Source organism: Phaseolus vulgaris, chromosome 2, assembly GCF_051622355.1.
Source record: "Phaseolus vulgaris cultivar YP4 chromosome 2, ASM5162235v1, whole genome shotgun sequence".
Lineage (NCBI taxonomy): Eukaryota > Viridiplantae > Streptophyta > Magnoliopsida > Fabales > Fabaceae > Phaseolus > Phaseolus vulgaris.
In genome coordinates, this window is record NC_143499.1 from 34,511,132 (window position 1) to 34,537,812 (window position 26,681).

The 26,681-nt window shown below is 32.3% G+C and overlaps 1 protein-coding gene across 1 annotated transcript; it reads right to left on the reverse strand.

The window, feature by feature from the left end:
• Positions 1–860: 860 nt before the first annotated feature.
• On the reverse strand, positions 861–16,806 carry DELTA-OAT (ornithine-delta-aminotransferase). Its single transcript, XM_068613408.2, has 10 exons — positions 16,499–16,806; positions 15,808–15,916; positions 15,328–15,558; positions 12,832–12,991; positions 12,675–12,730; positions 9,654–9,806; positions 8,102–8,199; positions 4,216–4,296; positions 3,051–3,284; positions 861–1,160 (listed from the first exon to the last, which is right to left on the reverse strand). The coding sequence occupies exons 1-10, from the start codon at positions 16,639–16,641 to the stop codon at positions 1,016–1,018; spliced, it is 1,410 nt and encodes a 469-aa protein (XP_068469509.1). The 5' UTR covers positions 16,642–16,806; the 3' UTR covers positions 861–1,015.
• Positions 16,807–26,681: the final 9,875 nt, after the last annotated feature.

Here is a 26,681-nt window from a genome sequence, read left to right on the forward strand (position 1 = left end):
TATATTCCAGATTTTGTAGTCTGGATTTTATCAGGTTGTATTATTTGTACTTTAGATTTTCCAATTCTATTTCAGGAATTTCATTTTCTGAATAAAGGAAAATTCTGGAATTTGAAATTTAATGGGTCTATTGATGGAAATAAAATGGATGGAGACTTTTTCTCTGTGTACCACCTCAATAATTTCTAACTGCACTCCCATAATTTTCAAATTGACCATTTTAACATTTGTAAAGGTGCTTAATAAAATCATATATTTTATCTCTCAAATGAATCATTGAAGTATATCGACACATACACTAATACAATACAAACACAAACAAAAATACGTATAATTTATAATACAATACAAACACAAACAAAAATACGTATAATTTCTAAAATATAAGACATGGGACATAAATTTTTATATTATATAATTATGAATTATATAAATTGACAATAAAGATTTATATACACTTCTTTTTATAATTATAATAAAAAAATGTACAATAAATTTAAATTTTTAAAAAATTAATGTATTTTTCCTTTTTAAAATTGTGCTAGAACCATATTAGAATTGTCAGAAATCCAACAAATATTTTTTAAATTGGACACTTTACCGATACGTGTCATACGAGTGTCCGTGTCTGATACCGTGTCGACATGGACACGTCATTTAAGAAGAGTATATGAGCCTTATAGATATCAAGTTCTTAAACAATTAATTTAGTTCTTAAACAATTAATTTGGATGAATTTTTCATAAAGACTTTTACAAAATAAAATAAACTAATATGTAGAAAGTTTCATACTTTTTCTAAATTTAAATTAATTTTTTTTTGTCCTTATTTAACTTGAAACTTGTAGGAGGTGAGGTCCATTCAACACTATGACATCTTTATTTCATGATATAAGCATATATGGAATATTTGAAAGTAGTTTCTAGAGGTTCATGCTTAAGGCATAGCATTTGTGATATAATTTCTTATCCAAGGAGAACTAAAGGTACCTGCAAAACCATATTCCTTTATCTGATTAATCATACATGACTCTACCACAACGATCACAAGCACTATCAGAAACTGGAGCAGTCTCTATTGGCTTAGCCTTCTGCAACTTTGGAAGATCAATTCCCAGAACATCAGCCCAGGCCTTGGAACCTTGTTTGATCTCATCCTCACTGCAACCATATTACATTACTTTTGGTCACATCTTTGCTCTAAATTCCAAATCACATAAATTATCAATGGATATGTTTCACATTACTACAATAATGCATATGCTTCTGTTGGTTTAGGTTGTAAAAAGCAAGATATGTCTCAAAAGCAAGAGAATATTTTCAGCCTTAAAATTTCCACAGTAAACCAAAATCTTTTAAAATGAGTATATTAACACATTATGAATTGGGTTTTGCTTAAATATTCCCATAAGGTCTAACCTATAAAAGAAATTCCCGAAGAACAAGAGTGATAACAAATTGCTCTATAAGAATTAAGAGAAAAATAAGAAAAAATGAAATTGAGTTCTTCTAAACTAATTAGTAAAATCCTCTTATAAAACTTATTCAAATTTTTATTTTGACTTGTAAATATTTAAGGAATCTTCCAGCAAGTGCAAAACCTTACTTTGAGTAGCTTGAAATTTAAAAATCTTCAAAGATATTCGAGTTGAAGCCTTCTAGGATCTACGAAGGATAAAGTTTTGTGGTTTCCATTGTAAAAGGTATACTAAGGTTAACTTTAGGTATATGGTCAATGGAATACATAGATTTACTTGCAGGTTTACAACAAACCAAGAATGATAAAGAAATAATGGAACTTGAAACAATGATGATAACTTGGTTCTGCTTGATAAAATTTGGAAATACCCAGTACAAAGAGAAATGATAATATTGGCCATGGTGAACTATATTTTCAGGCTTTCCTTCCATTGCATTGAAAAACTTAATGGAAAACATTATTTATGTTGGAAAACCTCAGTGGAACTTTGGTTTATTGGTCAATGTTTCCATGGTCACTTGGAAAAGAATGCAAGAGAGATCTCATCAGAAAACTCTACCCAATGACAAAAGCTGGATTTTCAACTATGTGCACTACTATGGCAATCGGAGGAAACTATGTGCTCTACTATGGCAATCGGAGGAACCCAATATCTTGGGAACCCTCAGAACTTTCAAAACTTGCACAACTTTTTGGAAGAAGGCTCGACTTATCTTTGCAAGCAACATTCAGCGTCCCTATGATTCTTCCCATAAGCTAGCATCTCTTAAACAAATAGATCATGATAAGATGTCTTTTATTGCTAATGGTCAATTTGTTGTTAACCATGGAAAGTTTAACAACACAACTACTTCATGTTCCAACTCTTAAAAGTAGAAATTTTCAAGAATCAGTTGATTCTCCAGCCATGGTATTTGCACATGGAAAAGAGGGTCGTGGTATTAGAGGAGGACCTTGTAGTAGATGACATCCCAATTTACATTTTGTAAAAGAATAGGTCATATCCAATAAAATTGTTATTCTCACCATGGCTTCCCAGACAAAAACAGAGATCAATTGTCTTTTCATTCGAGAAAAGTTATCCAAAGAAATTGGTAGAGTTTGTTAGATCCCATGATCAACTTGCAGACATATAGCCTAAATCGTTGAGAGGACCTCAAACTGAATTTATTTGTTTAAAGCTTGGTACATCTATATGCTCCACCTTGAGGAAGAGTGTTAGAATAAGTTCAGAATAGGGTAAGTTTTATTCAAAAGTTGTTTTGGGTAGTGCCAATATGAACCTAAGATTACTTGTCTTTTACTCATCATCATTGTATCACAAATTTGTTGTATCTAAATATGAGTACTTAAGAGAGACCTTTTCAAGTTCTCAAAATATATTGTTCTTTTTTTCTTTATTTTCTCAGTCTGGCTTCAATAAAATTTGGAATACGCTGGACTCCACTCTTCACTTCAATAATTATTCTAATAACACAACTAACAAAACCCTAGAGGTAGTACTTTAACTATTTGCCAAACTATAATGATAACTTGGTATAAAGACATTGCATGTTGTTTTCATAACTTACCTTATGCAAAGTGGGGGAGTAAAGCGGATTATTGTATCATGTGTTGGCTTCGCAAGCACTGCTCTTTCCTTCAATTTTGTACTTAGCTCATACACCGATACAGGGAACAATTTTTTTCTGTTGAGCTCCACTCCAATGAATAATCCTCTTCCCCGTACCTCCTTCACGTAATCTGGGTATTGCTCTTGAATCTCAAGAAGCTGACCAATGAGCTTTTCTCCCATTTGGACAGATCTGTCCAATAGTAATACATCAATTGCAGATTTTATATATGAATTTCTCAAAGGAAAATTCGCGGTAGAGAGAATAAAGAACAAATTAATAAAGCATTTACTGAAACTTGGAAAGTTTAAAGTTTGAACACAGGTAAAAAAACAATCAATGATGAAAAATTAAAAGCCAAATAAAAAAATTTAGAAAATAATTTGATGAAGCATAAGCTCTGTAACTTGAGGGACTGAGTAGAAAGTTAAAGAGCATAAGAATTATTAATTCCCTACGTTTAAATTTTCTAAGCAAATAAGTTTTACCTCGGGATCTTCAAAACTTGTTGCAGTATATAGTGCCTTCAATGACCATTCTTTTTCGCACGCTCACGTAACTTTTGATTTAAAAAAACTTAATAATACCATGTTCTCGTGAAATTTTAAACATGGTCTATTAATGGTGTGAAATTAGAAAAACCACTGAAAATACAAATAATGAGCCAGGTCTAAAGACTTGTGGTTACTTTTTCAGGAAGGGTGAGCAAAATAGGATCTGAAACAACAACATTTACTCTAAGAAGTGCAAATATTCAAGATATTGGATGAATGGAAGTCCCTAACACAGGATAACTTAAAATGATAGTTTAGACATGGATAAGTTATTTATTCAACTTCTAAAACTTACTGGATTTATGTGTAACATTTTCTAGAGAGTACAAGAAACATGAAAAAAAATTCTCAATCATCAATAATTTACCCCAAGATAAGAACAAGATTGCATTCTATATAGTTATTCAACTACCAGAACCCAGGCCTTAGTATTGACTATTGAAGCTCTTATTTCACATTCTGATGATGCTAGATGAAATGAAAAAAAATATGCTTGTCAATACTTTTTATTCAAGTCTGTATTATAACAAGTATACATTGATAATATGAGTTTGCAAAGCATTTGATACCTCTCGACTAGTTTTTCATTTTTTATCACTTCAAGTGAAGCAATTGCAACTGCACTGGCCAATGGATTTCCGCCAAAGGTGCTGTGAAAAATAGCAGAGAAGAAGGAAGCTTCAGCATTATTAGTTTTAGTTTTCATATTTTAATAACATTGAATACTATTGCAATAAATGAATTTGTTCTTTGATTACATAAAAAGAAATAAATGCAAAACTAAAAGAAAAATTTCTTGAGTACTCAAGGATTGAAAACTTAAAAACATATATTGCAATGGAAAGGTCTAACATGCAAAACTCAGTTTATTTAATTAGAAAAGTGAGGGCTGCTGAATTAGTTTGTCAATCTAGAGGATGTCTTCCCCGAGTATTTTAAGGGATTACTGTTTTTTAATTGAACCCTTACCACTAGGTAAAAAACTATATTTGATAGTTAGAGCACAACTCTTTCTACTTAAAAGCATCACATACTAAGCGACATGATTATATTATGACATGGACCACCTTGCCTACATCACAAGACAATTGATGTACCCTACAACAATCTCCCCCTTTGCAATTGCTCTACTAGAAATCGAATCCTTCAATTGTAACTTGGTCCACCTAGCTTACACCACTCGACAACTAATGTAACCTGCAACAATCTCTCATTCAACAATTACTCCACTGTGAACCAAACTTGTGACTTTGGTTTTGATACCAATTGTGGGATCAAGTGCTTACCACTAAGCTAAAGTTGATAGTCAAAGCTCAACTCCTACTTAAGAGCATCACAATCCAAACACCACTGATTAGATTAGCACTTGGCCCACCTAGTCTACGCCACATCACAATTAATGTACCGTGAAACAACGATTGATAAATCTATATTAGTTGAGGGCCTTGGTCAGTTAGGCACTCGTTAGTTAGAGTTATTGAACGAGTCAAGTGGCTGATGATCTACCTACATAAATAGAGGGGTTGAGAGTAGTAGTCAGCCTTGGAGAGGAAAAATTATGACTAGGAAGAGTTCAGGATCTCTCAAATGTCAAGGGACATTATACAGTTTTGTTGGTGTATCAGTGTTAAAGATATGATCTGATTCTATTAAATATTGAAATATAACATGATTTCGATTACATTAAATAGAGAAATATCTTGGTGAATATTTCTCATTGTTAGTTATTGATGTCATTCCTTATTATTGTATCTCTTTTTTATACATGCACATGCACCAAATTGATGCATAAAGCTTTGCTTTATTTACTTTGTCAACACCAACAACCAAATAGTAGTCATGCTCACTAATTCTCTCAAGAGGTCTGCATTGATGACATTTGTAACAAGCTTAACTCATGATACATATGCTAAACTTATGGGTTCTATTAAAGATATGATTTGATTAAACCAAAGAGGGAATATCTTAGCAAATATTTCTCATTAGTCATTATTGATTTTGTTCCTTATTTCTATATCTCTTCTTCATTATAATCAATATTGGTATTTTTTTTCGTCCACTCTCAAGTTTTCATTATTTGACAGCTTTGATCATGGAGTTGTAGTGTTGTGAAAATGATTCCACTATTTGATTGGAAGAACAATGCCTATTGGTGGCTGTATGAGGAGGAGAAGCTATCTTGAGTTTGAATGGCATTGATAGGTGATGCTCTAAACTGGTCATAGTAGCTTTTTCAATCAAGTCTATTTAATAAGATGGCCTATTCTAACACTCTCCCTCAAGCTAGAGCATACAAATTGTATGTGCCAAGCATGGAACAAATAACTTCAATCTGAGGTCCTCTCAAGGATTTGTTAACGCGTCTGCAAGTTGATCATTAGATCCGACAAACTCAATACATATTTCTTTGGACAACAGCTTTTCACGGATAAAATGACTATCGATTTCTATGTGTTTAGTCCTCTCATGGAACACTAGATTGGAAGCAATGTAGAGAGCAGTTTCTTCATCACAATACATCTTCATTTGTTGAATCTCAAAAAAATCTAATTGTTGGAGGAATTGTGTGTGACCCATACAAGCTCACAAATGAGAAATGGTGTTGCCCTGTACTCAGCTTCAACAATTGATCAAACAAAATCTTCTTTCTTGCTTTTCTAAGAGATAATATCAAAGTGTTCTTTGTGGGTGTGAGCAATAGCCTTTGCAATTCTTTACATTGTGAAGTTTACCTTGTGAGTTTTAATTGTGCTATATCTGAGAGTGTTTTTTTCTTTTGAGAGTTCTTAATCTCAAGGGGAGATTAGAAAGGTAGAATCAGGAGTGTTTTGTGTACTTGTATAACCATCAATGATTTGTGTACTCGAGTTGCGATCAATTGATTGTTACTAAAACCTATTAAGCAATTTGCTTAAGGGAGAATTGGACCTAACCCATGTGTTTGGATGAACAGTATTAAAATATGATGTTGTTTGTTTTGCTTGTTTAGTCTAGTCTTAAGATTAAAAAAATCATAGTTTTGCAAATAATGCTAAGATAGGTATACTTTTTGGTATACCTATATAAGACAAAGGAAGAGCTAACAACTAAACTAAGGTGGAAACGAAGGTTTTGGGTTTGGGTGTCTTCAGAAAATTATAATAAGGTGGAGGGTCTTAATAATTCTCAAGTACAACCATGCGCGGTGGTGCAATTTGCAACAACGCCATGTGATCTCTCAATTACAGAGGCTCTAAGACACTATTGAAAATAGAGTACTATAGGAGAATGGGTGCATTCACATGTTTCTGTTTGACAAAGGAGGAATGGAAACTATTCTTCGACAGCAAGGTGAAATTGGCTTAGCCAGCATTCTTAAATCAAGCTAATAGCTTGTAACTATGGATCCTTGGTGGAGTATTTAAGTGTTTGAAGGTGCGTCCCCCAAGTGTTTGGATACTTATCAATTGGTATTAGAATTGGTTGCCAATGTTTGGAAAAATACTACCTATCCAATTGGTGGAGGGTTCTTGTCAATAAGGGAGTTGAGTGAAGTGCCATAAAGGGAAAGTTGTTGAGACGTTGCCTCTTGCAGGTGGTGCTATGATAGGAACTTGCATATTATGGGGTGCCCAAGTCCCGCATCAAGTACCATGGGATGTTTGGTGGAGTATTCAAGTGCTTCCTTCTCCCCATTTTTAACTAGCCTTTGATTGTAGGTTCCCCAAGTACTTCGATACTTATCACTTTGTTATTGTTAATGGTGTAAAAGGATTTTGGTGAATTGAGCATTACATCAATATGCTTCATGCAATGGGACCTTGGAAGAACTTATTTTTTTAAGCTACTACATACTTTTCACCTTGGTTAGCTAGGGTCAATTAGTATCATAGTAAGTTTGTAAGTGGAGTAACTATTGACAGAGGGGTTTATAGTAGTAGTTAGTCAATTGAACAATTAGTAATATGACTAGGAACTTTCCTGCATATCTCAAATATAAATTCTTGTCTCAGTCAAATGTTTAGTCTTCAAGAAATATAAATGGTTTTATTTGCAAATAATTTCATAAAAAAAAAAAATCAATACAAATGGGAATGCTAAGGCGTCATTTTGTTTTTGCCATTCCAATTTCCAACTATGTTGGCACCACAAACATTAACCCTAATGATGGAAGACCTGAGAGGGAGAGGGACTAATAACTAGGGCTATGGCTTGAAGGATCCAAAAAGACTGAGCCTCCACTTATCTCAATAGGCTCAAGCTGCTCTATCCAAAATAAAGTTAACTATATACTATATGATCCCAAGTACCTATACAAGAGACAGTTCAGTCTCTTTACATGATCTGACTGATAAAATGGTTTCAAGGATGAAAACATATGTCCAGCATAACCTCATAAGTTTGACAACTATAGGCAAGGAAATACTACAAAAGGGAGCAAATTACAATGAATTATAAATTTATAATAAAATAAACCTTCCATGCTGTCCAGGTTGTATACAAAGCATCACATCTTTGTCTGCAAGAACTGCACTAACTGGTATAACACCTCCACCCAGTGCTTTACCGAGTACCTAAGTAAAAGGACAGCTATAAACAGTCATGCATTGTGCTATTAAAAGGAAATACAACCTCAGAAAAGGCGACAGCAAAAAGAAAAAATTCCACTTTGAATTTCTTGATATAAAATATAAAGTTGAGTGTACAGGTCTTTCAAGTGGAAGGGGGTTGAATGCAGCTAATACAACTTCTTACTAGCAAAATGCAATGACAATTTCTTTCAACAGTTCAACCATGTTAATGAAATATATGTTGTTGTATAACTGGTTGTGAGGGTTCTGCAACAAAGAAGAGAGAAGGCATACGTCTCCAAGGCATGTGTTTATGTTTGATTTCCCCATCAATCCCTACAGAAATTATATGCAAAGAGATGTCTTGGCAAATCCCCTCTTAAGAGAAATGATTAATGAAGATTTGGAGATGCAAATAGAAAATGAGAAACGTTGACAAGAAATCCAAGATATTCTCATTCTTACTCTATAAGTGAATTACCCCTATCCAAACACTATTAAGTTCAATTTTCCCTCACCAATCTCTAAAGAAATTATATGCAATATGGTGCCTAATGAATACCCTGCGGTATACAATGTGGTTCCTTGATATAGTTTGCATACCCACAATCAAGCATATCATCAATGGTAGTTTACAAAATAATAGTTTCCTTACTTTTCTCCACACGTAAGAGTATAAAGGAAATGACCTGAAGACAAATAATCTAGTGAGTTTTGTACCATTTTGTTTTGTTTTGTTTTTCTGCATGAAGATTGATTTCATTTATATACCTCTCAAGACTTTTAGTAAAGAGGTTTAAACTTTCAAAGATATGCATCTCGCGACTCTTGGTGAAAAGTCACATCTGTGACTCTTAGTAAAAGGTCACATCTCTTAACTCTTTGTGAAGAGTCACATCTTTTCATTACACGTTTACACGAAAGGATGCAACCTTTTATGAATTTTGAAAATCTCAACAATATATATTTATACAAAATAGAAGGAAACCCTACATAGATTTTGACTAAAAGTATATATCCAAAAGATTGTCATAAAGTAATTTCTTTTACTAAAATCATTGAGAAACTAATCCAAACATGATATTATCTGATTTATCAGTCAAACAAAAATAGACAGCATTCCAAAGAATGACATAACATGGTTAAAGGAAATATAGTATCTATTGGAATAAATTAGATATGTCATTTTCATGCCCATTTCAAGCTGAGTCCATAATTCATTACTGCAATCTTACAAAGACATTGCTGGACCTAACTTACTGTACTTGGAACCAGCTATGAAACCATTGGTGGAGTTCCTGGACCCAGATTATTAAAGGGTGATAGTCAAATTTCCAATAAGAGTTGGCTATAGATTTTGTTCACCATATGACGACAAAATAATGTTTATATCATTGTTTTGGGAATGAATCTACAGATATAAAGTAGACACAAAGTAAAGCTGATTTCAAACTAACCACAACATCTGGGCGAACTTCTTCCCATTCACAAGCCAGCATCTTCCCTGTTCTTCCTAACCCAGTTTGTATTTCATCAGCAATCATCAAGATGTTATATTTGGAGCAAAGATCTCTAACAGCTTTTAAATAACCATCTGGAGGAATTATTACCTTTAAAACAAAATATCACACATTAAAAGAATGTAGAGAAGTATACTTTGGGAAGAAACAATATAAAAAAAAGTCTTCAGGATGTTATATTGTAGCCATTCTACAGGATGAGATATTCAAGGGTGGTACCAGAGAAGTTTTCCATAAATTCAAAGAAATTGAACAAGCAATACTAAGTACATATTTTTCACAACATATCACACCATATATATACATAAAATAAAACTAGTTGACAGATTAATAAAATGAAAAATAAAATATTAGATTAGGTTAGAAAAAACAGCAGGTATTATGGACAGTCAAAAAGAAAGCAAAATCACTCGCAACATAGAAAACTCACAAGGCTTCTTCCATTGGTAGCCTGTTTACAAATATTCCATATTATGTGTAAAATATTAAAATTAATTTATTAGAATTAAAATTAAAAGAACTATAATTTAAATATTACAAGTTTTGTATTTTGTTGTTTGAAGGATACAAGTATGCTATAGGATTACAACTTAAATAATGAACGCTAACAAATTAAGTTTCAATTATCGATTGTTATTAAGTAATTTAACATATAGAAGTATCAATCATTTCAATTCATCTCATTGGAGGCCTTAACTAACAAGTTAAGACTTATAAAATTAACATGGTTAATTGTGCTTTTAAAACATATATGTACATGTGTCTCTGTGTTTTTAAGAAAATTAAATATCAAACTTGATGGGTCTATGGGCCAGACCAGAGCTTTCAGCTCATGCTCATTGTTCTAAATAGCAGATTATTAGGATAAAAATATATCCTCATAGTAACTAAAAATCAATATCTTTAGAATCTTCTTATCTATTTCAGCATATTTTTATTTCCTTATTTTAAAGTTTTTTTATTATTACAAATAGAGATGATAAGAATGTTATTGGTATGATTGTTATCAATAAAATAATTCTTTTATTTTCTTGCATAGTTCAAGTTGGTATCAAAGCTCCCGGTCTTGAGGGACCAGTTTTTGCTACCTCATTTCCAATTGTCACCGCCATCATTGTTCACCATCGTCATTAAGCCTCTTCCCCCATTTTATCTACATTTACCTTGGCCCCATTACATCCCGTTTGAAGCCCTCTTGATCTCTGGTTGCATGTTTTTCAATTGTTATGAATATTAGAGTCCTACTAACTAACCATATGGTAGTGTTTGTCTACATGTGTGCTAAGTTGGAGAGTGTCTAGTGAAAGTTGTCAATTTTGATTCATCCTTTGGTTTCGATTACCTGCTAGAATATTAAAATATAGGAATTTCCATTCACATTTGTCTTATTCTCTGATTTCTTGAACTTATATCATGCTAGCCATTATTCGTATTTAGAATCTGCTCTGAATTTGTCATTCGCTTGTACTTTGCTACTTTGATTTGTTTTGAGTCTACATAATGTTTTGCCTAAGAGTGCAAAAGGATAAGTGTGGGGGTATTTGATGAGCATAACTTCATACACACTTTAAAGCTTTAAACATAGATTCTTGGACGGTAATCATGAATAAATCTATTGTTTTAATTGAGATTCATCTAATTGGATTTATTTTGGCCTTAACTCTTATTTCTTATAATCTTGTGTTTTGGTCGTAGTAGACGGCCTAATATTTCACAGAGCAGACGATCTGACTAGACGGTTTGATTGAAGAGCCTGACCAGACAATTTAAATGAAGCATCTACCACTGGGATTGGGCCGAATCACACGAAAGTCTAAGTTGCTTCTTTGAATCAAAACGGTAAACAAAATCTAAGTTAGAGAACTAAATCTGCAATATCTCAGAAACAGAACTGAAATAAAATCTTTTACAGGGATATTCTTTCAAATTTCTAAAATTAAAAAAATGCCAAGTTAAATGCACCAAAAACAGAGCAAATCTCCTCCGAAGATATTGTTTAAGTAAATCTGAACTCCTCCGAAGATATTGTTTAAGTAAATCTGAACGGAGTTTGGAAACAAAGTATTTGGAAGAGAAGCGAGAACAAGATCTGAAACTGATCAAGAAAGAAGATATCTACTTGATAATTCAAAACAGAGAAAAAAAATTGATAATTGCAAAACAATATCTTGATGCAGACCCTGAATCCAATATTGTGCAAAGAAAAGAAGATTATAAGAAACTTCGAAGGATGAACAAGGGGCGCTTTGCATCATGTTTGCATTGAGTTTCATAGCCAAATAGCGCTCTTAGACCTAGATTTAGTTTTCCTTTGTGATTCTTTCGTTTTGCTTCCACATGGACGGCTAAACTCCGTTGTATTGATTCTCTTGTGATTTCGCAATGAGTTGAGGTTTCTATTCAATAAAGTTCTATTCTTAAAATTCTCTATAGTAGTTTGTGTTTGAAGGTCTGGTCTATGTGAAAATTGAAAGAGTGAAGAAAATCAATGAAGAATTCACGGCTGAATGAACTTGAGAGTCAATCTGTTTTCATTATTGTTTTATAATTGTCTATCTTAATTTTCTGCATAACAATCTCAAACCCTTTTATCCTTAATGTTATTTCTAACCTTTTGCTTGCAAATAAATTTTGTACACTGATTGAGTGGATTTACTATTGGATTTTTTGGGAGATGACTTGGGGTCATCCGACCTTATCTATACTATCATCTTTTTCGTGTTAGACGCTCTAGCATTGGTTAGACGGTCTACACTAAAATCATTTTAATTTAACGGTTAAACAACAAATGTCATTAATCAAAACATATCCCTAAGAAAAACATATCATGTCTTTTTTGTATGTACTAATTCACTAAACAGATTAGAGAAAGATAGGGGTATATAGCAACTTCCTTAGCATCTCAATTCAATCAAGACGTTACCAAGCTCATTAAATATGCACTTTCAAAAAGCTTACCCCAGCTTCACCTTGGATAGGTTCTAAAATAAATGCAGCTATGCGTTCTCCTTTTTCTGCAGTTCATAGAGAAAATTCAAATCATAAACTTCAAAAATCTGTCGTGATAAAGCAAACTAATAATGAGATGGAATAAGTATACAGAACAGAGCAGAACCTTTAAAAATTCTTTCAAGGGCATCAGCATCACCAAAATCAACTTTAAGATGGCCAGGCAATAAAGGACCAAAACCACGGATAGCTTCATTATCACAGCTCATAGATATGACCCCAAGTGTACGACCATTGAAGCAGCCACAACATGAGACAATAATAGCCTGAAACAAATGTCCATGAGTAAAAATATTCATATGATAAAACAATTGAACAGATTCTCATAAAAAGTGCAATGGAAATAGCATAGCAGATGGCTGCACTCAACTACAGCAAAATATCTTTCAGGCTCTAAAATTGAATAGTAAATTACTGACCTCATCACCACACAACAAAAGTAGAAAAATAAACATGAATTGTTAAACTTTCTACATCATATTAAACAGAAAAGAGGATGACATAATAAATTTCCTACATTTTCTCTTTGTACCGGAAGAATACCATATGTTTAGCTGTACAGAATTATACATCTTTGTTAGCAACCAAGAATTGAAAAGAGAAAGAAAAGAAAGTTTTTTATAGCACAGAATGAAAAGGACAAGAAATGGGAGAGCATTCTCTCCTCCAAGGGTTTCCCCCTTCACATAAGATTTCTCCTTTCAAAAGGAGTTAATACTCAATATATAAAATGAACATCATGTCATTCTCTTATCCTTCTTCCCCTGTATATATATAATTAACACAAGTAACTATTTATCTTAACTAACTTCTCCTTCTCCTTGTACCCTTACAATACACCCTTCCTAAAATTTAACCTTGTCCTAAAGGTTGGAATTGTGGTAGCTAGATCCCATGGTTCATTTTCATCACCATGATCTTCATCTTTCAGCCTAAAACCATCGCAAATAGGAATGGAAACACACTGTCACAGCACTGTGACTGCCTCTAAGCCTTCCTTTCATTGAGTCAATTGCTAAGTTATCATTCATAATGCAACAAAGTTGGTAAAGGCTCACCCAACAAGTTGAAATTCCAAGATTCCAAAACCATTAAAGTTCCAACCACCTTCATGATTGAACCTAGGATCAACAAAGAATTTTAATTTGAATTTTGAAAGGAATGATACCTGGTTGTCCCCACCTTCAACTTCCCTTTTGATTAATTCTATAATTGGGTTTTCAAGAAACTGATCTTCACTCTCTTTATTGGTGCATCAACCTCTTTCAAATCATAATCTTTGTTTCTCTTGCTAATTTTGCTTCATTTTTGGTTTCTTTTACACTACAAAGGGTGTGATTCTTGATTATCGAACCATTTTTACTTCTACTTTTTTATTTCAAGGATTGCAATGGATTACCATCAAACTTATGCTTCCATCAAAGGTGGGTAGTTCCACCTTTCTTATCCAAGAACTGGCCTTCGCTTCAACACATCTTTATCCACTTCACGCCATGTTGTTTTTGTCTTACTTAGTCAAATGTGGATACTCTTCATTCAATATCTTGTGCAATGTGTTTTTCTCTTTCGAGAACACTGTGGAAGTTTCCATTTCTTTGCAGCAAGTTTCTATCTCAATTTGCTCTTTTTGTTTCATGGCAGCCAATCTTTCAAAGATGTGGCTACCATAGTTATCTTTGAATCTTTTTATCAAAGTTGTAGAAAATGATTCCCAATCAGAATCTGGGCTATCTTAGCACCAATGACAGAACCAAAGCAATGCCACGCCCTCCATGCTCATGAATGCATATTACAGCTAATGGAATACATGAATTTCTTGCACCTCAGAATTTTCCAACCCTAGCAATCCAACCATGAACTGCCCCAAAGTGTTTTTGTTGAATAGAATAGAAATAGGAGAACAGTCTCTCCTCCAAGGATTTCCCTTCCAAAAGGATTTCTATCCTTTTTTAAAAGAGCTAATGCTCAATCTACAAAATGAACATCCTTCCCTTCTCCTGTCCTTCTTCCCCTATTTATATCCAACAAACACCTCAAGTATCTAACTAACTCATTAATATTCTAACTATCATAACTAACTTTTCCTTCTCCTTATACCGTAACAATCTCATGCATCTACTTTGCAAAAAATATTGTAAGAATATGTCAGTCATACTTAGAATGTTTTCCTTTAATTTCTGTTAAAGTTCACATCAACAGATGCCTAAGTATTACTAAGAGGAAAAAAATATTACACTAGGTAATTTGATTTGTCATGTATTGGATTCAATGTGATGTATCCGTAGATAATTGTATTTTCCATATTAAAATCACAGCTGTGAGAATTAAGCAACTCTGTTTATCTATTTTAAGATACACAACCTACAACATGGCCTCAAATGGTATGGTAACTACATTTGAGAACTACTAAACTGTTACAGTACATAGAACATGTAAATTATAAGATTGTAGTACAATTTATCATTAAAAATAATTATGATTATTGAATCACTACCGATGGCCCATATATAGTAAAGATGTAGCAGTTGGATCCTTAAATTTTGCAAAATTGTTACGTATCATGATATCACAACTATTAGCATGCCTGATCTCATATTTATACCTCATCTTTGGGAATTCTTTTCTTTTCATAACCCCACTTTCGTGCTAATTTCATAGCTGTTTCCACACCTTCAGCGCCAGTATTCATAGGAAGTACCATATCATAACCAAACAAGGTTGTCACATACTCTGCAAAGAGTGGAAAACGATCATTATAGAAGGCTCGAGAGCTCACGGTCAGCCTTTCTGCCTGTTCTTGTAATGCTTTCAGGATTTTAGGATGGCAGTGTCCCTAAGGGAAAATAAAAAGCACTTACATTATCAGACAATCGACACTAATTATTTTCCCAAAAATAGAGGAATAACAAAAGAAAAAGTAGTAGCATAGCAACAGGAGAAGGGATCTGGTCAGAGTTAATAGACTCACTCCATAAAGGAAGCAAAAAAGATGTATATAAGAATAATTATTCATTACAGCACCATTCTGAAGAAAAATTCAGATCTGGAGCATTGGGAATTACCAAGATCCAGTCAATTGTACCTGATTAACAGCAGAATAACCAGCTAGAAAATCTAGATATTTGTTTCCCTCTGGATCCCAAACAGAGGTTCCCTTTGCTTTAGAAAATACAATCGGAAGTGGATGGTAACTGCAATTTAAACAGGAACTATCATTTCAATATTACACCAAAATCAATTAATTAAAGACACTTAAGCAAGCACCCAAAAGGAAGTTATGCTCAATACCAACCAGATAAGCTGACAGCCAAGAAATAGCAAATTTCTACCATCCTTCTATATGTGAAAATACTCAGAACAGACCGACTGAGACTGTTTACTAATTTATAATGTTTTAAGGAAACTCAGGACATAAAAGAGTTCAAAAATACCCAAATTCAGTTTTTCTGCAATATTGTGTTCTGCATGTACTATTTTATGCTTAGCTGATGAAAAAACAGAATAAACAACATGATTACATTAAAGAGCACATTTTGTATCACACTTTCAGCTTAACACTCGTTTTATATTTTTCGTTTTTTAATGAACGATTCAAAAACTTGTACATGCATTCATCCTAAGCTGGTTTAACCTGATCCAAGTGGGATAATATCATCAGATTAAAAGTTAAAGTTAAGAAGAGTAACTAAGACAAGCCCAAAAGCCAAAATCTTGTCTTTCGAGAGTAGCAACATGTGGGGTGGATTGAAAGACGAAAAGAAAGAGAAACGTACTTGTGAGCACTGTGTTCATATTCCTTGTCCATGATTCTCTGAGAAGAAGAGGAAGAAGCATTAACTTCTGCGGAAACCCCAAAACTCCTGCTTCCCCTGAAAACCCTTCGTAGCAAACACTGCACCTGTGTCTTTGCAGCCATTGGTGAGATGCAAAGGTTCCTCAAATTCCTCGGATTCTAGCAAATCTAATATGAAAGTACAATTCTGTTCTAACTATGTTCACCCAATATGTTTTTATGTCTTTGTCCCTTTTATATTGCGTCCAGGATTGAAAAAAAATACGAAATTTGTTGAAGAGACATTTCAGTATATGCATGATGAGCTTAGCCGCTTATACGATCATACGTATAATTTTTAAAATGCAAGATACGGGAACACGGATCTATATATTATATAATTATAAATTATATAAATTGATAATAAAGATTTATGTACAAAAGTATGTTCTTAATTATTTTTTGGAGCAGAAAGATGTTTTTTTACCACTGGTTCAAAAGGATTTGTTTCTTAATTTTATAATCATAATAAAAAATTTATATTATAAGTTTGAGTTTGTAGAAAATTAATGTATTTTTTCTTTTTAAAATTGTGTTAAAAGCGTAATAGAATTGTCAGAAATTCAACAAATACTTTTTGAATTGGACAATTGACGGATACGTATCTTACAAATGTCGTACGAGTGTTGATATCCGATATGAGTATCCGACACTCACACGTCATTTAAGATGAGTGTTTGAAGTAAGTCATTTCAAGTCGTCGTTAATAACCTGAAAAATTACTTTTTACATATTCTTCTTGATGCAGAACTTAATTTAACTAGACATTATAACATATCATTAAATATAATTAGATATAAACTACATTAAAAATCAGTTAGATAAGATTGAACATTTTTATATGATAATTTTCTCAGTCTAATCATTAACTTTTTATAACTTTGTTTTTAGCACATTAGTTAAAATTTAACATACATTAATACATTCATGTTGGAGCATTAATAGTTATAATGACAATTAATTGTTTTATAATATTTATCTTTGAATCAGCACAACATTAATTGCCAATAAACGTAATTTTTTAATATATTAATTAGTAGTTCTATTTTAAAGTCCTACTTAGGAAGAGTCCATTTTGAACACACCATCTATAGAACCTTACAGGGTGTGTGTTGGTTTCCATGAGGAAGGAGAGAAGAGTATTTTTTGTGTTTTTCAAGAGTCTTGAGGATAGGAGAGTGGATGGGGGAGAGGGTGGATGATTTTTTTCACTCTTCACAAAATAAAGAGATTTGTGGAGATTATGTAGGATTATTGTATTTTACCTAAATATCCTTGTGCATGCATTTATTACAATATACAAAATTAAATATTACATAAATTCATTTATTATTTATAATTTCAAAAATATTTAATTATACTATTAATAACAACATAAAATTATAAATAAAAAAATTATAATATCAAATATATATATATATATATTTTATATATACATAGTTATATAAAGTAACAAATGAATATAATAATAAATATTATTTTCATAAATTTTAATGTATTTAATAAATTTATTTCAATTTAACATAAAAATATTTTCTATTATATTTTTTAATTTTTTATTAAAAAATATAAATAATTATGAATATTATATATTAAAAACATTTAATTAATTCAAATCTACACAAAAAAAATTATAATTCATTATTGAAATATTTTTTAATAATAATGATAAATTTGTAAACTTACAATAAATCATTCTTACAAATCCACTCTTTCATCCCTCAATTCAAACAACTTCACCTATCTTCACACATTCTCCCTAATCCTCACAAATCTCCTCCTCAATCCAAACAATAATTATTTTTTTTTTGAAAATATAAGATAAAAAATTAGAGATCAAAATTGTTAAACTTTCATTTCGATCTGAGTGTCTCTTGCTTTGCCTTTGTCTCCATATACCAGACCTCTCATTTTCATCTTTTGGAACTTTTTTCGCAGGGACTCTCCAAACTTCTTATTCAACTCACCTTCTTTGCTTTATAACTTTTCTATGACAATTCTTCCTATACCACATCATTTTTTATTTTATCCTTATTTTTCTAGATATTTATATCTGCAATACAAATAATACAATTCTGAATATACAAATTTGAAATTGAGATGTATTTTCTGGATATGACAATCTACAACAGTAATTTATTCCGAATACTATAATTCAAAAGTTTTTTTTGGTTTCAAATATAAAAATCCAGAAAAGATGACAAGGGTTATTTGGGATTTAAGAAAAAATATGGGTGCAGATTGATGTGGTGCAAGGAGAATTAGCCCTTTTCTAGATTTTCTTTACTTTCTTTGATATATCAATTTGTTTGCAACTTTATTCTTTTATTTGTTTTTACTTTTTAAGTCTCTACAACAATTAGGAAATCCTCTTCTAAGTTAAATAGTTCTAAGTTAAATAGTTGATCTTTCTTTGGTTTTTAGATTTTTTTTTTCCTACATTTATAATACAATTTTACTTGAGAATTGATGTAGAGTTTATCTTTTTGTTTTTTATTTTAAGTCTTAAAAATGGGAGTTATTACTTACAAATGCTAAAACTTAGCTAAATTTTTTCTACACCTTTAAAGCTTTGTAAATAGTTTCTGGCAACAAATGCACTGGTATAAAAATATTAAGTAATCATTATTCTTTTAATTTCTTATATTACATGTTATTTCGTCTATGCTAAAAAAAAGCGAAAAATTATGAAAATTCTTATTAATTTGTGTTACCAAATGCAAAACATATAATCTAACTACAAAGCATAAGATGATGATACTTGCAAAAAAAAACTTTAAAATTTTTAAAAACAATCTTTCTTGTATTTTTCCTATTTTACTCAAGATAAAAATAACTTATTGACAAAGAATACTTATATTATTTTACGTTGTACAAACATTAAATTATAGAAATCGAAAAGAAATCACAAGATTAGAATGTTGTTGTCCAACATTAGTTACTTATTCCAACCTCATCCACGTGTCATTTTAAACTTAAAATTGATCACGATGTTACTCAAATGATCTAATATTAGACTAAGACAAAAAAAAATAACTGCATATATAAATGAAAAAAATAATATTAAATACCCCTTTCCATTTCCGTTATCACTTGGATAACTTTATAACATGTTAGACATTTAAAAACAAAATTTTTTATTTAAAATAATCATCATATATGTAACAACTTGACATCTTAGTTAGGTTGTCACTCCAAATAACAATAATCATATTCCATTATATGAAAAAAAAATTATTAAAAGAAAAAAGAAAAAGAAAGAAAATACAAAAAAAAAATATGGGGGATTAAACCAAAACCCGTATGTTAACAAAAACGATATATAGATAGTCTATAATTATTCATAAAGAACTCTAAGAATAAACTAGATGGAAGCGTATTATACCAATGAAATGAATCTCTATGAATAAATCATAAGTTAGCCAGCTTATTCGCACACATTCTCTTCACGGAAAATATGAGTAATCCAAAACCTTATTTTCCTACGGTATTAAAATAAGTGGTCCACCAATTACGAAGCATCCACAGAACCTTAGTCCTAGCAGTAAATGCACCACTAACCAAGGCAAAATCACATTCAAGTCATATATTAGTAAGACTCGTGTTTTGAGTTTCCTTCATAACATATATAACTCCACAAAACTCAACAACTAAAGCAGTTTGAACGTCAATAAATGCAGAAAAACCACCAATAAACTCCCTCATACTCCCACAGAAAATACCTCCACAAGTAGCAAGACCAAGATAACCCCTAGCCGCACCATCAGTGTTATTTTTAACCCAACTAGGTGAAGGAAACTCTCATCTAATAGGAAGAGGACAAAGAACTTTACCACTATGACTATTAATACCAAAAAACTTAATCACGTTGAAGTCCAACATATCATTTTTCATTAAAGTGATAAACAAATTTCCTACCAGACATGTGAAATCTTTAATAACCAAAATAGCCCGAGAAACAACAATCTTATCCTAAAATCTAACATAATTCCTCATATGTCATATCATCCAAATAGAAAAAGTGATCACAACAAGCTTAATCAATTTAACCAAAGAACTACCATCACTCTTAATAAAAGAAAGAAAGTCATCCTTATTAGAGAAATGAAAATTAATAAAAATTTGTTGAACCCAACTCCAAATATGTAAAGTAGTAGAATATTCAAAAAATAAATGTTAAATAGATTCTTCCTGCTTTTCACAACGGGAACACATAGAACATATATGTAAACCTTTATTCTGAAATACTTATTTGTAGGAAGATGTCAATGAAGAACTTTTTAGAGTACTGGAGTTTTGGAAGGAGGAATATATGAAGACCAAATGATTTTACCCCAACCACAAGGAATTCCTGGATCCAAGAAAAAAAGTCCTAGTCGGTTTAAGTGTGAAACGACCAGACTCACCTAGAGTCCAATTAGGAATATTTTGTTCCTCCCTAATCATGATATTAGTAAAAAGATGAGGCATCTGTTGCAATGACAAGGGAATATTCCAATCACAACTAATCCAAAATTGGGATACTGTAACCTTGCAATGTTTGATAAACAAATAGTAGAACACCATTTATCATTTCAAAAATTAATAAGAGTACCTGTAGCAACAGTCCAATAAGTATGATCAAGAATGGTTTCATAAAACTGCTTAATTCCAGACCAAATAGAGGAAGATCTATAAATCATTCTAAGCTTATATTTTTTTATTTAAGAACTTTGTTTTCAGGAGAAGGAGAAGAGACCAAGGCTTATTACTATAAGCAAAATTCCAAACAAGCTTAAGAAGATATGCATTATTTTCATGATGGAGATTAATAATTTTCAAACCTCCATTCTCAAGAGGAGAAAAAAATCTTAGCCCAATTAACTGTAGTTATGCCTTTTGTCATAATATCATCCGTCCAAATAAAATTTCTACACCACTACTCGACTTGCTTAAGAATTGAAACAGACCATTTATACATATTAAAACTATAAGCTAGAAATCCAGTAATGACCATATTAACCAACTGAATCTTATCCATCATGCTAAGAGATTTTCCTTTCTAAAATGTTAGCTTCAATTTGACTTTATCCGCCAAAGGTTGCGAAAAACAACACTTTGGAGCACCAACAAAGATAGGCACCCCTAAATAATTAAAGGGTAAACAACCATGACTACAATAAAGAAGACGTTGAATTTTGGCAACAAATCTTGTAGAATTATCCATGGTGAAAAAGCTACTCTTAGAATTATTAACATTTTGACCCGAAAAATCACCATGTTTTAAGGAAAGTACTCAAATTTCTAAGAGACTTATTATTTGCCCTACAAAAAACAAAAATGTCATCAACATATAAAATATGAGAGAGAGTGATATAACCTAACGGACTAGCCATATGTAAAATCTTCTTATCATTCACAAGCTTAGAAATACATCTACTTAGAACCTCCTCTGCGAGACAGAAAAGTAAAGGAGATAAGGGATCACCTTGTCTCACACCTCTACTACAAGGGAAAAAAACTACCAAACTACCATTTATCTTGATAGAAAGCATAACTGAACGAAGAATTGTACTAATCCATCCGAAAAAATATGGATGAAAACCAAAGCGTGTCAAAACTAACAATAAAAACTTTCAACTCAGAGTGTCAAAAGCTTTATGAATAACAACTTTATAAGCCACATTACCTCCCCTAGCCTTTTTAGAAAGCATGTTAATAGCTTCAGAAGCAACACCAATACAATCCTAAATTTGTCTACCCTGCACAAACTCATATTGATAAGGAGAAATGATTCTAACAGCCACTATTGCAAGCCTATCCACCAGTATTTTGGAAATAATCTTAAATTTGAAATTAGCTACAACAATTAACTTGTAATCTTTAATGAAATCAGCACCCTGAATCTTAGCAATAAAAGAGACCACATTGTTGTTCATTCCAGGAAGAACCCAGTTTTTCTTAAAAAACTGTTGAACAACTTTGCAAACATCTGAATAATGTCCCAACAAGAATGAAAGAAAACACCACCGAAATCGTCCAGACCAGAAGCAGTATTACCATTAAGATTAAAAATGCAATTTTTAATCTCCAAATAATTCGGGCATTTAATCAACATAGTATTTTCCTCAACGGAAACCATTTCAGGGATATAAGTACCAATAAACTCTTCCATACTACCTATAACTTAATCATTAGAAATAGACTCAGCATAAAGAGTTTTATAAAAATCCATATATGATCCTCAATGAGTTTAGGATCCTCAATAACCTCATTTTCAATCCTTAGTCTATGAATTCGACTAGAATTATTTCGCCTCTTTACCACAACATGAAAAAAACAATATTTTTATCCCCATATTTAAACCAGGGCATCTTGGTGCTCTCTTTCCAAAACAAGTATTGACAGTGAAGAGCATGATCAAGCTCCTCCTTATCTTTTCTTGACAGATAAGCCATCAGTATCATATAAACTATAAGTTTTGTTGAATATCAAGGAGAGAAACCTGCTTAAAAAGCACTACATGATGAATATTATTAAAAAAAAAAGAATTATTCCAACCTCGGAGCTCAATTTTCAATATTTTTAACTTATGTTGCAAAATAAAATTAAGACAACCAACAACCAAATTAACCCAAGAATCATGAATAAGCTTCATACACGAACTATCTTGAAGCCGCAAAAATTGCTAACCTTCTGTAACCACTTACTAGCAAGAATAGGGGAATGATCAGACATTTTTTTAAAAGGAACCTGATAATTACAAGAATCTCATTCATTCATACATGATCCATTAGATAAAGCTCTATCCAATTTTCTATCAATTTTGTGTAACCCTATCCTTTCATTACACCAAGTATAACTAGGTCTAGAGAAAGACATACAAGTAAGATCATTATTATTAATCCAATCAAGAAATTCAGTACAAGAAACCTAATTAGGAGAAACCCCCTTTGCAATTGTCAGTCGAGAGAATAACATTAAAATCACCCAAAATACACCAAGACCCTGTGAGAAAACTAAGATTCCTCCATAATAGTCGTCTAACCAAGTATTTGTTAGCACTATAAACACCTGCAAACCTAAAACGTTCATCGTGCAAAAGGCAATTTACAGAAATAAACTTATCATTAACCAAGAAAATTTGTACAAGGGTTGGGACTGACAAACACCAAAACTTAACAACTTTATTAACGAAAGAAGACGTAGCAACCAAATTCATATTAACATATTTGAAAAGAACATTTAAAGCATCAATGTACATCATGGATTCAACAAGAAAAATAATAAAAAAATATAATATGTTTTATCATGATGAAATAGTTGTAAATATTAATTTATTCATTTTCATTTCAACATAATAAATCCATGTAAAAGTTATTTTAAAATTATTATATGAACAAAGAATATAATAAGAAAAGGTAATAATATATTATGAAAAATAAATAAAAAGTGAATAAAAGAAAATATTTTTTAATTGGTATAAATAAAAAAGCAAAGAGTATTTTCATTTTGAGAAAACAAAGATGGAAAGAGAAAGATGTCGCTTTCGCCCAACTTTGGAAGACAAACAGAGAGAGAGTTTCGAATTCCCACGTATGGATTAGTCACATCACATCCTTATCTTGGAATATTTTATTTGTTTCACTGAAATAAATAATACACCACCTTGATTCGCTTTATATAAATAATACTCCACCATCAATTGTGACTACGCTTTACTTTTATTTATTTATTTTTAGTTTTCATCAATTAAAAATATTGCAAGAAATTTATCTTTTAGCCCTACACCTAAATCATAGATAATGAATATTATATATTGTGTCTTTATAGGCAAAGGAGTATAGATAATATTTGTAAATGGACGTACAAAATCAATTAGCTCCTTCAATACTCCTTTAAATGCTTAAGTTATGCTCGGTGGAAGTTGGATGACCTGTAAAAGGTATTTCGATACTCAAATAAGTATTCTTGTTAAGGGTGTATTCTGGTTAATGGAAAAAACGTACCATATTCCTCCACAGATGGTTTTGTTTATAACATTGGTTTATGCGTCCTAGTCGTGATGGGTCGAACATTAGTTATTAATTGACATGTACCACAATCACTTATTAATAGGGATGTGCATCTTTCAGTTAATCGGTTTCAACTGGTTTGGCAGAGATATTTCCCGTATATTTTGGGATATTATGATTCATTCAATACCAGTATAACTATCATTTACTGCGTCCCTTAAGATGTTCTCTGACTCGGTCGGTCGGTCACCAAGGTCAAGACTTGCTCGTCCACTACCGACCGATACATTTGCCCCCAGGCTCGAAGAAATTAATTTCTAAAGAGTCAAAAATAACCATTGGAGTTCTCGAGGTGGGATGTGACAGCTTGAAGCATTAAATGCTTAGCAAAGATGTGACGTTTGCTTTTTAAAATAAAGTCGTCATTTGGTGACCACTATTTAATCAAAGAGATCTAACGGTTAAGATTTCGTGTTGTTTCATATGCTGAATGACAAAAGCCCTTGAAAGAATATGGATCTAACGGATCCGAGCGTACTCTATCTCCTCTTTGGTTTCCTATAAAAAGGACCTCATTTGAGCGAAGTAGGGTTTATGCCTTCAATATTGTGACAATGTTTACTTAGTGTGATCCGAGTGTCGAGTTTACTAGCTGTGTTTTTGTATTCATCAAGGTTAGTAATGTCTTCTTCCACCGACTCTTCTGTAAATATAGTAAATGTTGAGTGATCTGAGCCTACCCGCACCGCATATGGCAGTGTGGGAAACACGAGTTGCTCGGACCACTCGGCCCACCCTAGGTCAGACGGTCTGAGCTACAAGTGGGTCGATCAACGTGTCTTGGATATCGCTAACTGTTTCAGGCGTCCAAATGACAAAATTTTTGTCTGAAGTATCCTTTTTACAATTGGATTCACCCACAAACGTGTTGTTGGTCGATATTTGCGGTTACACCGATTAAGTGTGCAATGGTCAGGAAGGCGCACCCCGTGACTTCTTTTTTTGTCTATAACACATTTTTTACTGACTTACATGTTACCCTTCCCTTCGATGACTTTACCATGGGGGTCCTTCAGATCCTTAATGTGACGCCAACCCAGTTGCATCCTAACTCGTGGGTGGCCTTGCAAGCCTTTAGGGTTTTGTGTGATGTTTTCACATCATTTCCCATCCCTCAATCGTTTTTATTCTATTATAACTCTCGTCCGAGTACTCCCATGAGTTGGCTATCCTTGTGAAGTCGACAAGGGAGTATCTGATTTGCATCTTATACCATGTCGTATAAAAACTTCAAAAAAAAATATTTCAAAATTTTTGTGGAGCCGGACGGCTGACCTTATTTTTATGATGACGAAAGGAGAACACAGTTTCCTTTTCATTGGACCAAAACTCAAACAAAAATTGTTTCCTGACCAAGGTCTTCAATGACTCTGCGAGATAAAGAGATTTTTTGTGTTCTTGATCAGCTCCCAAACAAGTTACATACTCGGGAGTTGATAGCGTTGTATACGTCGTCCAAGAAATGGATGAATTTTACTGGTAGATATAATTACCTTATTCGTCCCTACATTTAGGATCAATATTCAATTTAGTACAGTAGTTTCTAAAAAAATCAATTTGGTCCCTATGTGTTTTTAAAATGTATACAAATTGGTCATTTATGTTAAGTCGCATCTTATGGCGTCAAGTGTTGCTTATGTGACAGAGGGAGGTGGAATTGAGAAATCTGACGTGTCAAGTGGTGGCGTTCCCTAAGGCCGTAATCCCCGCATCGTCGCCGGCGGCATCTCCTCCCATCGTTGTGGCTCTTGCTCTAGCGACCAAGCCTCCGTCAATGTCTTCTCTAGCTGCGACGCTAATGAGCCCCCACCTACTTATACTGTTTTATTTTGATGGCATTGAGATATTACCTTTCTAACTATCGCTAGTGTTTTTATAGGTTTGGTATATTATTTTGTAAAAAGTTTTTTCTTTTTTATTTTGTTTTTCTAGGTTTAAGATATCACTTTAGTGTTCTCATGGGTTATGATATGTCATATCCATGGACTAAAATGAAGTTATTGAGGAAAACCTCTAGTTATACCTATATAAAAAAGCTTAAAACTCTTCAGAAACTCCAAGTCCTTAGTA